At 40.8% G+C, this 14,211-nt stretch overlaps 1 protein-coding gene across 5 annotated transcripts in view; it reads right to left on the bottom strand.

Annotated features, from left to right (window-relative positions):
- Window positions 1-14,211, bottom strand: part of UNKL (unk like zinc finger) — a 150,001-nt gene that overhangs the window by 135,152 nt on the left and 638 nt on the right. For 2 of the 5 annotated variants that reach the window (XM_074964895.1, XM_074964894.1), the window contains exon 2: window positions 12,179-12,388. The exons of 2 other annotated variants lie outside the window; for them this stretch is intronic. In XM_074964895.1, the coding sequence (XP_074820996.1) occupies window positions 12,179-12,388 (210 nt within the window). Of the gene's footprint in view, window positions 1-12,178; window positions 12,534-14,211 lie in introns of those variants that run through there. One more of the 5 variants, XM_074964897.1, reaches the window with a different exon arrangement.

A 14,211-nucleotide genomic window follows, 5' to 3' on the forward strand; every position in this document is an offset into this window, starting at 1 on the left:
GGTGGTGGAATCTCCTTCCTTAGATATTTTTAAGGTCAGGCTTGACAAAGCCCTGGCTGGGATGATTTAGATGGGGATTGGTCCTGCTTTGAGCAGAGGGTTGGACTAGATGACCTCCTGAGGTCCCTTCCAACCCTGATATTCTATGATTCTATGAACCCCTCAGCCTGGAGCCCCCTCCTGCACCCCAAACTCCGTGCCCCAGCCTGGAGCCCCCCACACACCCTGAACCTCTCATTTCTGGCCCCACCCTGGAGCCAACACCCCCTCCCACACCAGAACCCCCTGCCCCAGCCTGGTGAAAATGAGAAAGTGAGGGTGGGGGAGAGCCAGCGACAGAGGGAGCGGGGATGGAGTGAGCGGGGGCGGGACCTTGGGGAAAAGGTGGGACAGGGGTGTTCATTTTTGTGCAATTAGAAAGTTGGGAACCCTACTTGATATCCTTTGTGTACAACATTATGGTGTTATCCATCAGTTGATTCAATTACTTATCATTTGAGGTTCAGACTCCCACAACAAGCTATCTCCCGCAAAGACACCATCAATCAAATTAAATCCACTTTTAAATGTGTATAAAACTATTTTACTTTAATTTTGTTCCTTGTTTACATGAACCATAATATTCTTAAAATCAAGGCGTACTTAAAAACAACATTAATTTTCTCTAATGCTGCCTGCACTTTCTAGGCACTGAAGGCTTTGAACCATCTCAGATGAAAACTAGGACAATTTTACGAGAAAAGAAATAGTCCAATTACTATATCAGTCAATCAGTGATGAGAAAGAGACAAGGGAGGTGAGGTTAATATCTTTTATTGGACCGATTTCTGCTGGTGAAAGGGACAAATTTTCCAACTTCACTCAGCTCTTTGTTTTACTTTTTGTCCTCAACAGCCAAAACCCGCTCTCACTGAACTTAAGAGCATGGAAACGAGCACATCGTTTGGAATTTTGTGTGGTTTTGCATAGAAAAAATAGTTGCCTTAACAGTTTAACTGAGCATCATGGGATGGCACAAGCTATCTTAAGCCTGTGCGCACTCTAAGAAAATAAAGGACAGTGGATATTGATTTTATATATTTTTAAATGCCAATCATAATACTGCTCTAGCTCAGAGGCGAATTAAGATTTATTGGGGCCCTGGGCACAAAGAAGAATTTTGGCCCCCATGGGCCCCACACCGCCCTCATCACAGGATCCAGTCCCCTGCTCCTTCCGTTCCTCCCCAAGATCCTACCCACTGGCCACGCCGAAAGCCGGAGCTGGGCCGTAGTAAGAGCTGCTCAGGGAGCCCTGGTCCCTCCACCTGTCCTGGACGGCACACCTGGGGGGTACGGACACATGCCCAGTTTTGCCAAAAACGGGTTAAGGGGGGTGAGTGATGGGACTTGGGCCAGCCCCGCGAGGAGGCGGGGGGAGCAGCTCAGGCCAGCTCTGTGGAAGGTTGGAGGGCGGCTCGGGTCAGCTCTGTGGGGGGAGGGGAAGCGGCTCGGGTCAGCTCTGCACCTGGTGCAGGGGGGTGGGGAGGGGAGGAGGGCTCAGGCCAGCTCCACGTGGGAGGGAAGGAGGGAATATGGTCACCCTAATGGCCCGGGTCCGGTTTCCAGCCTGGATAGGGGGCAGAACCTCAGGGGAAAGAAGAGAGGCAGGGGGGCAGACCTACAGATCCTGCACCAGTCCCCCCGCCCCACTTCTATACAGGTTCCGGCACTCCTGCAGGCCCCCAAATCCAGGATCAGCCGTGAAAAGCAAACGATGCAAAAGGATGCAATCCTTCTTAGATTCACTTTAATGATCCTGCTGGACTTTATGGGAAATGTTCTGCATATGAGAAGCACAGGTACAGTGCTCCACTCTTTTGGGAGTGCAGTACATAGGGAAGACAGAGAACACCACTGCCCCCATCAATAGAGATTTTTTCCTTTGCTGGTCTCACCGAGGGCTCTTCCCACACAGCCCAACAGAAGCAAGAGCATGAAGCCAAACTGCATGAATTTTGTTTGCTTGCTGTGCTGGCACCCTAGGCACAATTTCAGCAGAGTGTCAGTAAAAAAAAAAAAGGGTTCCAGAGCAGCAGCCGTGTTAGTCTGTACCCGCAAACAGAACAGGAGGACTTGTGGCACCTTGAAAACGCAGACTATCCCTTGCAAAAAATAAACCCATGCATATATTGTTCCCCCTTTTTGACCCAAGCAGCTAGTCAAAGTTTGGGCCTTGGGGATGTTCCAGCTGGAAGCAGAAATTGATGCAGACTGGTATTTTCTTTGAAGCAATCTTGTTTATTTAACATGGAATGTACGAAATCCTGGGTCTCTGAATGCAGAAGGAACCAAAAACAAAAGGAGCAGTTTCTTAGCTTACAGCCTATGAGCCTCTTTTGCCCACACCAGACCCAAAAGCTCTCCCTCTAGCTTTTTCCAGAGTCACACTGTGCTAGTCTCCTTGGCTTTTTTGTCTCTGTTCTAAGTTTCCGTGTCATCTCTCCTCTCAAACACACATACACACCCCTCAGCCAAAAGCTTCCGGGCAGCTTACAGTTATGTTAATCGAAGGATGAGTTCACATCTATCAGTCTGAATGGGGTTTTAAGTCAATCCATAACCAGGTTTCACCCAGCTCATAACAATGTTGTATAAATAAGCAACACTATGGTAATACATACGCAATGACCACGGACAGACACCATGGACGGTCATCAGCAGGGGTCAAACCCAAGGCACCCAGCAACAAAGGCAAATGCCTCTACCACTTGAGATAAAAGGAGCAGGTTCACAGCTGTCAGTAAGAAGTAGGCTCTTATCCTCACTTAATATTACATACACTAAGCAAGAGCATTAAAATCAAATTACACAAACAAAGGAGTGACAATTGCTGCTGATCTTCCATTCCAAGTTTCCTGATCTATGTACAAAAATCTCTACTTTATTAGAAAAGTGTAATGTTTTGCTTAAACATAAGCCAATATGACACAGCTTTAAACAAGACCTGTATTTTATTTTATATGGCAGATATTAAACCATCACCTAACTATAAGGTTGCAATCTGATACACTAATTCTTACTTGCTATATTTTAGACAACACTAATAAAAATGTTTCCCTGCTTACATTCCAATGACAATGGTCATTACAGGTTTCAGAGTAGCAGCCATGTTAGTCTGTATTCGCAAAAAGAAAAGGAGTACTTGTGGCACCTTAGAGACTCACAAATTTATTTGAGCACAAGCTTTCGTGAGCTACAGCTCACTTCATCGGATGCATGCAGTGGAAAATACAGTGGGGAGATTTATATACATAGAGAACATGAAGCAATGGGTGTTACCATACACATTGTAACGAGAGTGATCACTTAAGGTGAGGTATTACCAGCAGGAGAGTTGGGGGGGGGGGGGAACCTTTTGTAGTGATAATCAAGGTGGGCCACTTCCAGCAGTTGACAAGAACGTCTGAGGAACAGTGGGGGGTGGGGGAGGAATAAACATGGGGAAATAGTTTTATTTTGTGTAATGACCCATCCACTCCCAGTCTCTATTCAAGCCTAAGTTAATTGTATCCAGTTTGCAAATTAATTCCAATTCGGCAGTCTCTCGTTGGAGTCTGGTTTTGAAGTTTTCTTGTTGAAGAATTGCCACTTTGAGATCAGAAATCGAGTGACCAGAGAGATTGAAGTGTTCTCCAACTGGTTTTTGAATGTTATAATTCTTGACGTCTGATTTGCGTCCATTTATTCTTTTACGTAGAGACTGTCCAGTTTGACCAATGTACATGGCAGAGGGGCATTGCTTGCACATGATGGCATCTATCACATTGGTAGATGTGCAGGTGAACAAGCCTCTGATAGTGTGGCTGATGTGATTAGGCCCTATGATGGTGTCCCCTGAATAGATATGTGGACACAGTTGGCAACGGGCTTTGTTACAAGGATAGGTTCCTGGGTTAGTGATTCTGTTGTGTGGTGTGCGGTTGCTGGTGAGTATTTGCTTCAGGTTGGGGGGTTATCTGTAAGCAAGGACTGGCCTGTCTCCCAAGATCTGCGAGAGTGATGGGTCATCCTTCAGGGTAGGTTGTAGATCCTTGATGATGCGTTGGAGAGGTTTTAGTTGGGGCTGAAGGTGATGGCTAGTGGCGTTCTGTTATTTTCTTTGTTGGGCCTGTCCTATAGTAGGTGACTTCTGGGTACTCTTCTGGCTCTGTCAATCTGGAGCCCTGGAACCCCGACCTGGGGTATTCTATCTGCTACCCAAGATCCATAAACGTGGAAATCCTGGACGCCTCATCATCTCAGGCATTGGCACCCTGACAGCAGGATTGTCTGGCTATGCAGACTCCCTCCTCCCCACCCCCCACTGTTCCGCAGATGTTCTTGTCAACTGCTGGAAATGGCCCACCTTGATTATCACTACAAAAGGTTTTCCCCCTTCCCCAACTCTCCTGCTGGTAATAGCTCATCTTAAGTGATCACTCTCGTTACAGTGCGTATGGTAACATCCATTGTTTCATGTTCTCTATGTATATAAATCTCCCCACTGTATTTTCCACTGAATGCATCTGATGAAGTGAGCTGTAGCTCACGAAAGCTTATGCTCAAATAAATTTGTTAGTTTCTAAGGTGCCACAAGTACTCCTTTTCTTAATGGTTATTATGAGACTGTTCAAGGTGAATGCTCCTCAGAAAAAACAAGCTGATAAAAAAAGTGTTTGTTAATCAAAGCTGCTCTATATGCAACATTTCTATATTATCAACCAAGCTGAAAAAAAATGAAATTATACTAAATGCTAACTTTTAGTAATAATGAAAGCACTGTACTCTGAATCATAAGTTTTACTGGAGTTGACAGGTGTTTTTTTTAACTTAAAAGCAACTGTTTTCAGCATTCTGATCATACACAAGGCAATTTAGACATTACACTTTCCATACAGTTCAGTACACATACTGTGAAACACAGACATGACCACTAAAGCTTAGCACACTAACTGCTACAGAAAGGGATGTGTCACCTCTAAGTTTTCATATTCTAATAACTCACACAATATTATAACAAACATTTCAAAAAGAATTTTTCCTCTGAGCTGAAAGTAAGCAAAAGAAATTCCAGTCTAAAGTGCAATTTAAACTTAAAAAAAAAGAAGTGTTTGAAGACAACAGCTTATAAACTGGTTTCAGAGTAGCAGCCGTGTTAGTCTGTATCCGCAAAAAGAAAAGGAGTACTTGTGGCACCTTAGAGACTAACAAATTTATTTGAGCATAAGCTTTCGAGCTGTAGCTCACAAAAGCTTATGCTCAAATAAATTTGTTAGTCTCTAAGGTGCCACAAGTACTCCTTTAGCTTATAAACTATCCATCTTCAACTGTAACTACAGCATTACTAGCCTTCTGCTTCAAGAAGAGTTTACAACTGCTCAAAGCAAATATCAATTTAAACATGTTACAAAACAGTTCATATTTTAGGCAGAAGTGTAAAGCAATGAGATGGTGCTTCCGTTGAGCTCTGCGGTCAGGAATATTATTGCTCTATATACATGTTCACAGAGATGTTAATGCTGTACTAAAGGGGAAGACTCAAAATTTCCCATTTCACGTGCACTACTATTCTTAAATATTTCCACATAATTTCTCAAGCAGTCAACAACATGGCAGTTTGTTGTAAATTAAAATGTGCTTGTATATTCTTAAATTGTTCTGCTGCTTATTTTTGCACTCTAATAACTCAAAACATGTTAGACTTTGATCAGGCTGCATCTTTAATATGCCTGAAGAAATCTGATATAGAAAGAACAGTAGGCACCTAGTTAGTGTCACGTGAACTATCATCTGCCTTTCCACTAAGTCTATTAAAAAGTGAAAAGTTTCTGATATAAACATGGATACAGCTGCAGCTCTACATAAAAAATCTGTCAATTATTGTATTACACATTTAAATGTGCGTTTGCTTGATTATATATAATACAGATATAAAAAAAACTCTTTAAATCTTCTAATGGACATTGAAAGAACAGAAGTATTTTATTAAAAACTATTTTCCAAAGACGATGCCGAAAACTAAACACCTAAATTCATACTATGCCTAAATATAGATTTTACGTGTCTAAAGTTAGGCATCTAAATGTGAAAAATAGTGTTGACTTAACTGTGTAAGTTACAGCTACATGCACATTTCAATATTGCATTGAAATACTTAGATCCTTATTACATTCATTTTGATGTACAATCAACTTGGTTTCTCTATTTTAAAAAAGGAGAAAATTAAATGCAAAATTTTACATTAGACACTGTTGAAATATTAAAAACTTACAAAAACATAAGAACAGCCATACCATTTCAGACCAATGGTCCAGCTAGCTCAGTATCCTGTCTCTGACAGCACCCAGTGCCAGATGCTTCAGAGGGATGAGTAGAACAGGGCAATTTTGAGTGATCCAACCTCTGTCATCCAGTCCCAGCTTATGGCAGTTGGAAGTTTAGGGAAACCCAGAACATGCGGTTGCATCCCTGGCCATCTGGGCTCATAGCCATTGACGGACCTATCCTCCATGAACTTATAAAAATCCTTTTTTGAAGCCAGATATACTTTTTGGCTTCACAACATCGCATGGCAATTACAGCTGTGACAGCAATCACAACAGGATTACAACACATATAAATGTGTAAAAATTTTATACCACCTATTGTATTACAATTTATATTGGGTATAATCATTAATCATTTAGATACGCAAAAGTTAATTTGCTTCTCGTGGATCTTCCGATAGCCCCAATTAACAACTTCTACTGTAAGTTACTATTATTAAAGAAGTTAGTCAAAATCTCTTGCAGTAATTACCTAACTTTGTATTTAATAACATCATAAATGATGTAGGTGTTTCACAGGAAACACACAGAACATATGACCATGCCCCAAATTGTTTACAATCCAACATGCAGAGCCTATATATATAGGATTTGTGACTCTGGCCCAAAGAGCTGACAATTAAATGCCCTTAGGACACAGTCCTGTAATCAGATCTTGCAGATGGACTCTTGTGGGGCCCCAGTAAAGTCAATGATGCTCTTAAACCTTTAAATACTTAAATCTGATTGTAAACATGCATCTAATTTTAAGACTACTCATACACACATCAACAGGATCTGACTATCTGGCCAACTTGATCAGTGAAAATAAAACTGACACCAGGAAGAGAAGGACACGGATTAAAAGATATACAATTACAAGGTTTGCTTAAACTATGCAATGTTACATCCTGATTGTTCAATGTTTTTTAAACTGCGAGAAAACTTTTTCTATGTTTACTGAAACTATCCAAACACAAGCACTACTTAGACTACTTCATATATCATTAAATTAGATCACTGCATATCAAAAAGGGACACAGCAATATCAAAAGCTGTTTTTTTAAATCAGAGATTATACTGTGCACATAAATTTTTTTTAAAATGAACAGCGTATTTTCATAAATATAACATAAAATGAAACACAAACCATGTAGGATTTTACAAATTACATCAATGACAGCAGATACTTTGACCTTATTTTCAATATACACTAGTTGTCCATTTCTCCCAAAAACCTTCATATTTTTTTATACTCCTTCACATATGAAACATTCTCCCTAAACAGATCGAAAAAGCCACTATACAGTCCTTCAAAACCTTCCTCAAGATCCATTTCTACCATGACACTTACAGTAAACCACTCAGTGATAATATCTTGGCAGGTGGACAGCAGGAGTTACTGATAATGGCTGGAATTTTCTGAAGAGACCATTGAAGTTAGGCACACAAATCCCACTGAAAGTCAACTGCCATTTCAAGTTTATTTTGATTCAAGACCTGCTAATTGTTGCATATATGGTATATATAACTACATGTTCCAGTCATTATTACTCTTGTTCTCCTTTGCCCATCCTCTGCATTCATCTATTACATCTTGCCATAATATGGGGCTAATCCTGAAAACACAAGTATGTAAGTAACTTAAATGCAAATTAATTTGCAGGATCAGCCCCTTAGACTGCAGTATGGGTCTGTATAGCACCACAGGGCCATAATCTTGATTGGAACCTCTTGGCAGTAGTATAATGCATGTAATAGTACATTTTAATAGATATAAGTGATGACTAACAATTTATTAGATAAGTAAATGAAGTTTTTATTATGGACTGATTGATACATCCCTTCAACTGAATATAAAACTTACTTTTAGGCAAAGGAAAATCAAGAACCAGTTAAAAATGAGAAAAAGCACACACTGAAATGACCAAATAGTTACAAATCTAAAATAGTGTGAACATATTATTGGCAGAAATCATCACACCAAACACTGCAAACAGACAACCAAACTTTACAAAATTAAAACTCATTAATGAATGTATATATAATTTAGAAACTTCGACACATAAATCTCCACAGACATTATTTTACCAAGAATTAGATCCCAGAAAAAAGCCATCACCATCCAGAACTACTATTCCTGTTATTTCTAACAGAAACTTTAATAATTATAAGCGCGTTCCTTATACAGTTTACATCTCAAAACCAATTCATATTCCTAAACTTTGCAACACAGGAGGGAAAGATATTACCTGCTGCATTGAAAACACACCTATAATATTTACAGTACATAAATTTTATGGCTAACTACAGCCAGAAAAGTAACTGAACTAACATTAACAGAAAAGCAACTTCTTACATATCAGATGTGCTTTAAAATAATCATTACACAAATACAGTCTTTAGGTCCTAATCCTTCATTAGGATTTGCTAGCACGGATTCCTGTACCCCAGGTGGGACACTGCAAAACTGCAGAAGTCTGCACTAGGTGGCCCTAAACAGAACATATTTATAAAAGAGCATAATTATAAAAGAACAGTAGCGATGTTATGATGTGGGTCTATTATAGACCACCAAATGAAGAAGAGGAAGTGGCTGAGTCATTCTACAAGCAGGTAACAAGATTAGCTAACACACATGTGCTAGGATTAATGGGGGATTTTAACTTCCCTGATATCTGTTGAAAGACCATTACAACAAAACATAATATGTCCTGCAAATTCTTAGCTCGTGTAGGGGACTGAGGAAACAAGTAGGGGTCATCCATTTTGGATCTGGTTTTGACCAACACAGATTAATTAGTTGCGAATGTGAAGGTGGTCAGGAACTTGGGAGGAAATGATCATGATCTGATAGAATTCGAGATCCTATGAAAAGGAGGACATGAGAATAGCAAAACAAGGATAATGGACTTCAGAAAGGCGGATTTCATCCACTCAGAGAAATAACATGCAAGGTCCCATGGAGAGACTAATTAGGTAGAAAAGGAGTTGAAGAGGGCTGACAGTTCCTAAAAGATGTAATACTAGAGGCTCAGCATCAAACTATTCCAATGCAGACGGAAGATAAGAAGAGCCACAGGAGGCCAATGTGACTGCAGGAGGAGCTTTTTAGCTATCTAAAAACCAAAAGGGAACCATGCAGGAAATAGGTAGGGTGACCAGACGTCCCAATAAATCAGGACTGTCCCAATATTTAGTTGTTTGTCCCGCATACCGACGGATGTACGCCATTTGTCCCAATATTTTGCTTCGGCGGCACTCCGGCTTTTTTTTTTTTTTTTTTTTTTTTTGCTTGGGGCAGCAAAAAACCTAGAGCCGGCCCTGGTCGGGGGGGGGGGGGGGGGGGGGGTGAGCCTGTGGCTGTCCCCCCATGTGTCCCGATATTTTGTTCTTGTCATCTGGTCACCCTAGAAATAGGAGGGACACGTCACCAAGGAAGAAGATATGGGAACAGCATAAGCATTTAGTGACAAAAATCAGGAAAGCCAAGGCAAAGAGTTACAGCTGGCAAGGAATGTTAGAGACAACAAGAAAGGGGTCTTCAAATATATCAGAAAAAAGAAAGATCAAGGGCAGTGTGAGTTCACTGCTCAATGAAGAAGGTGAGCTGGTAACGGAAGATGATAGGAAGGCAGAGCTGCTCAATGCCTACTTTGATTCAGTCTTCTCACAAAAAACATGTGACCGGACATCTAGCCAAGTTACCACAGACAATGAAGGGAAAGGGATGCAGATCGGGATAAATAAAGAACATGTCAGAGATCTTCTGACTAAATTGAATGAATTCAAACCAGTGGGGCCTGATGCTATTCACCCCAAGGTACTGAAAGAATTAGCTGAAGAAATCTCAGAGCCACTGATAATAGTATTTGCTAACTCATGAATGACAGGAGAGGTCCTGGAAGACAGGAGAAGGGCTAACGCAGGGGTCCCCAACGCAGTGCTCGCGGGTGCAATGGCACCCACTGGGGCAGTTGTGTGTGCCCGCAGGACACTGCGCAGCCGAAATGCCGCCGCCAAGCGCGGCCGCTGGAGAACCGCTGGCCGAAATGCCGCCGAGAAGCATTGCCATTTCTCGGCGGCATTTTGGCAGTGACACTTCTTTCCACTGCCGCTTCTTGGCGGCATTTCGGCAGCAGGGTGTTTGGTGCCCACCACAGTCTTGTGGCAATAGGAATGTGCTATTCCCACAGAAAGGTTGGGGACCACTGGGCTAACGTAATGCCCCTCTTTAAAAAAGGGGAAAAAGGAGGAGCCGGGGAACTACAGACCAGTCAGCCTGACTTTGATACCTGGGAAGTTACCAGAGCAATAGATAAAACATTCAATTTGCAAATACCTGGAGGATGAAGGGCTAATCAGTAGCAGCCAGCATGGATTTACTAAGAACAACTCATGTCAAACCAGCTTAATTTCCTTCTTGACAAGGTAACTGGTTTGGTGGATGGGGGGAATGCAGTGGACATAATATACCTGGACTTCAGCAACACTTCTGACACAGTCCCACATGACAGTCTCATAAGTAAGCTGCGGAAATACAGGCTTGATGGAACTAAGTGGATACATAAATAGTTAAACAACCACAAACAAAGAGTAACTATTAATGGAATTATGGCAGATTGGCAGGAGGTCTCAAGTGGAGTTCCACATAGATCTGTTCTGGGTCCGGTGTTGTTGAACATCTTTATTAACGACCCAGAGGTAGGAATAGAGAGTATACTGATCAAATTTGAAGACGACACAAAGCTGGGAGGGGAGGATTGCCAACACTTTGTAGGATAGATCTAAAATTCAAAGAATTCTTGATAAACTGGAGAACTTGGCTGAAGGCAACAAAATGAAATTTAGCAAAGACAAATGTAAGGTGCTACACTTAGGGAAGAAAAATCAAATGCACAAATACAGAATGGGGAATAACTGGCTTGGCAGAAGCACGGCTGTGAAGGATCCGAGAGTTGTGGTGGATCACAACCTCAACATGCGTCAGCAATGCAATGCTGTTGCAAAAAAAGCAAATACAACATTAGGTTGCATTAACAAAGGCATAGCATGCAAGTCATGGCAGATGATAATACCGCTCTACTCAGTGCTGATTAGGCCTCAGCTGAAGTACTGTGTCCAGTTTTGGTCACCAATGTATAGAAAGAATGTAGAGAAACTGGAAAGGATCCAGAGGCGAGTGACAAAGATGATCAAAGGGATGGAATGCAAGCTATACGACCAAAGGCTGAAGGAACTGGGTATGTTTAGTTTGAAAAAGAGGAGATTAAGTGGGGACATGATAGCAGTCTGCAAATATTTGAAAAGATGCCATAAAAAAAATGGAGAAAAGTTGATCTCTTGCATCATGGAGGGCAGGACGACGGGCAATCGGTTCAAACTACAGCATAGCAGATTTAGATTAAATCTTGGGGAAAAAACTTCCTAACTGTAAGAACAGTAGGATAATGAAACAGACTGCCTAGAGAGGTTGTGGAAACTCCTTCATTGGAGGCTTTCAAAAGGAGGTTGGATAGTCCTCTGTCTTGGATGATTTAGAAACAACAAATCCCACACCTTGGCAAGGGCTTTGCAGCCCTTTCTAAACCTATAATTCTATGATCCTGTGCTCACCAAAATCTGAGAAATTACTTAAAGTTAGAGGAAAAAGAACAAGGAGTACTTGTGGCATCTTAGAAACTAACAAATACATTTGAGCAAATAAAAGTTAGAGGAAATCTCTCAAAACTAACTCCAGCAAGTTTTACCAGATACCAATTCTCTAACCAAAAGTACATCTCTGTACATAAAGTCACTGATAATATTGCAAATGTCAAATTGACTGGAGGGGGGGGGGGGGAAAGAACTTACTCATCTCCATCTGGACAGATTCCTGTGGTCTCATCATATTTTGTACAATAAACATCTGGACTGTAGTTAAAAGTCCCATCACGCCTTCGAATGGGTCTACGACGACGTTGATTTAGGAAATGCCAATGAAAACAGGTAAATGGTCTGTGCTGGGTACACTTGTGCTGCAAGAATAGGGGGCACTGCTCTGTCCTAAATTCCTTTAGATACCTAAAAAAATTAAACTGTGTTACAAGTTCATCTTATTGGAGGTACATTTATTACAGGATTAACAAGGAACTTGATAATTCAACATGCGCAGCCCATGAGAGAGTGTACAATTTTATCCTGTGTAAAATTATATTCTCTACATACATTTTACTGTTTAGCTACAAATTAAATGTGACCATTTTTAATTAAAAATGCATTACTACTGAAGTTCACAATGTAATTGCTGTATACTATGTTGCACAACTTAAATAATAATGTTTATATTAGGGCTGTCAAGCGGTTAAAAAAATTAATTGCACTGTTAAAAAATAATAGAATACCATTTATTTAAATACCTTGCAATGCTGGCGACAAAAGTGCCATGCAAATGCCGGTTCTCACTTTCTGTTGACATTGTAAATAAGAGGAGGGCCGAACCCTAACCCTAAACAAACTTGTTTGTCTTAGCGATTGGCTGAATAAGAAGTAGGACTGAGTGGACTTGTAGGCTCTGAAGTTTTACATTGTTTTGTTTTTGAGTGCAGTTATGTAACAAAAAAATCTTCATTTGTAAGTTTCACTTTCACAACACAGAGATTGCACTACAGTACTTGTATGAGGTGAATTGAAAAATACTATTTCTTTAGTTTATCTTTCACAGTGCAAATATTTGTAATCAAGAATAATATACACTTTGATTTCAATTACAACACAGAATACAATATATTCTGTAGAAAAACATCCAAAATATTTAATACATTTCAATTGGTATTCTATTGTTTAAAAAAATTAATCGTGATTAATTGCACTGTTAAACACGATTAACGTTTTGAGTTAATCGTGTGAGTTAACCGTGATTAGTCGACAGCCCTAATTTATATCAAATACTACAGTCAAAAATCATATCTACAGGATTTAGAAATTAGATTTCCGTAAGTGACAATCATACAGCAGTTCCAAGCACTTCAAAACAAGTTACTTGAACATGAATTCAAACTCCCTCCTATTATATTAGATAATCCTACTAGAGCTGCTTTTTCAAATAACCACATTTTGTTTTGTGTTAGAAATGCCTCTTAACTCCAATAACTCCACACCACAGACTCACATTGCATAGAAGCCTATCCTGGGAACACTAACATGAGAGATGGTGGGCGGATTGCAATTCCCTTCACACTGGTACAGTAGCCTACAGGATGCCCGTGTAGCAGAGGGAAGGTGGGTAGAAGTGAACAGGAACAACACAGGAAATGAAGAAGAGGGAGTTTATCCCAGGGACAAGAAAGAGCAGGGATGATGGAAAAGAACACAAAAGTTACTAGGGAAGGTACCCGATGAAGTGAGCTGTAACTCACGAAAGCTTATGCTCAAATAAATTGGTTAGTCTCTAAGGTGCCACTAGTCCTCCTTTTCTTTTTAGGGAAGGTACTGGAAGTTTGGAGGATCTTGGTTATTGGAGATTGTTACTGCACAAACTATTGACATCTGGGGGTTATGTGATGCTTTTGGCAGGTTGTATGAAGTTACTTGCAGTTATTTCACTGTTTACGTCGGAAATCCCCAGTAATCTAGAGGCTGGGGGTAATTCAGTTATTGGGGATGTTTATGGGGGGTGTAAGGTTATCTAGGAGCTTCTGGAATACAGTCACAGACGTTATGTTTCTTATGTTTGTTTAGGGGTAGTTTAGGTTACTGGGGGTATAAGACTGTCGAGGAACGAAGAGATGGTTATGAAGTCTTTAAGGGTGTCTCAAGGATTATGAGTGTCTTGGGTACATGGTGGTGTTTATTTAGGGGATGATAGGAGGCCATGGGAGCGGTTTAAGGAGGATTAGGAGCTGTTA

Source organism: Natator depressus, chromosome 10 (genome assembly GCF_965152275.1).
Source record: "Natator depressus isolate rNatDep1 chromosome 10, rNatDep2.hap1, whole genome shotgun sequence".
In the NCBI taxonomy this organism is placed as follows: Eukaryota; Metazoa; Chordata; order Testudines; family Cheloniidae; genus Natator; species Natator depressus.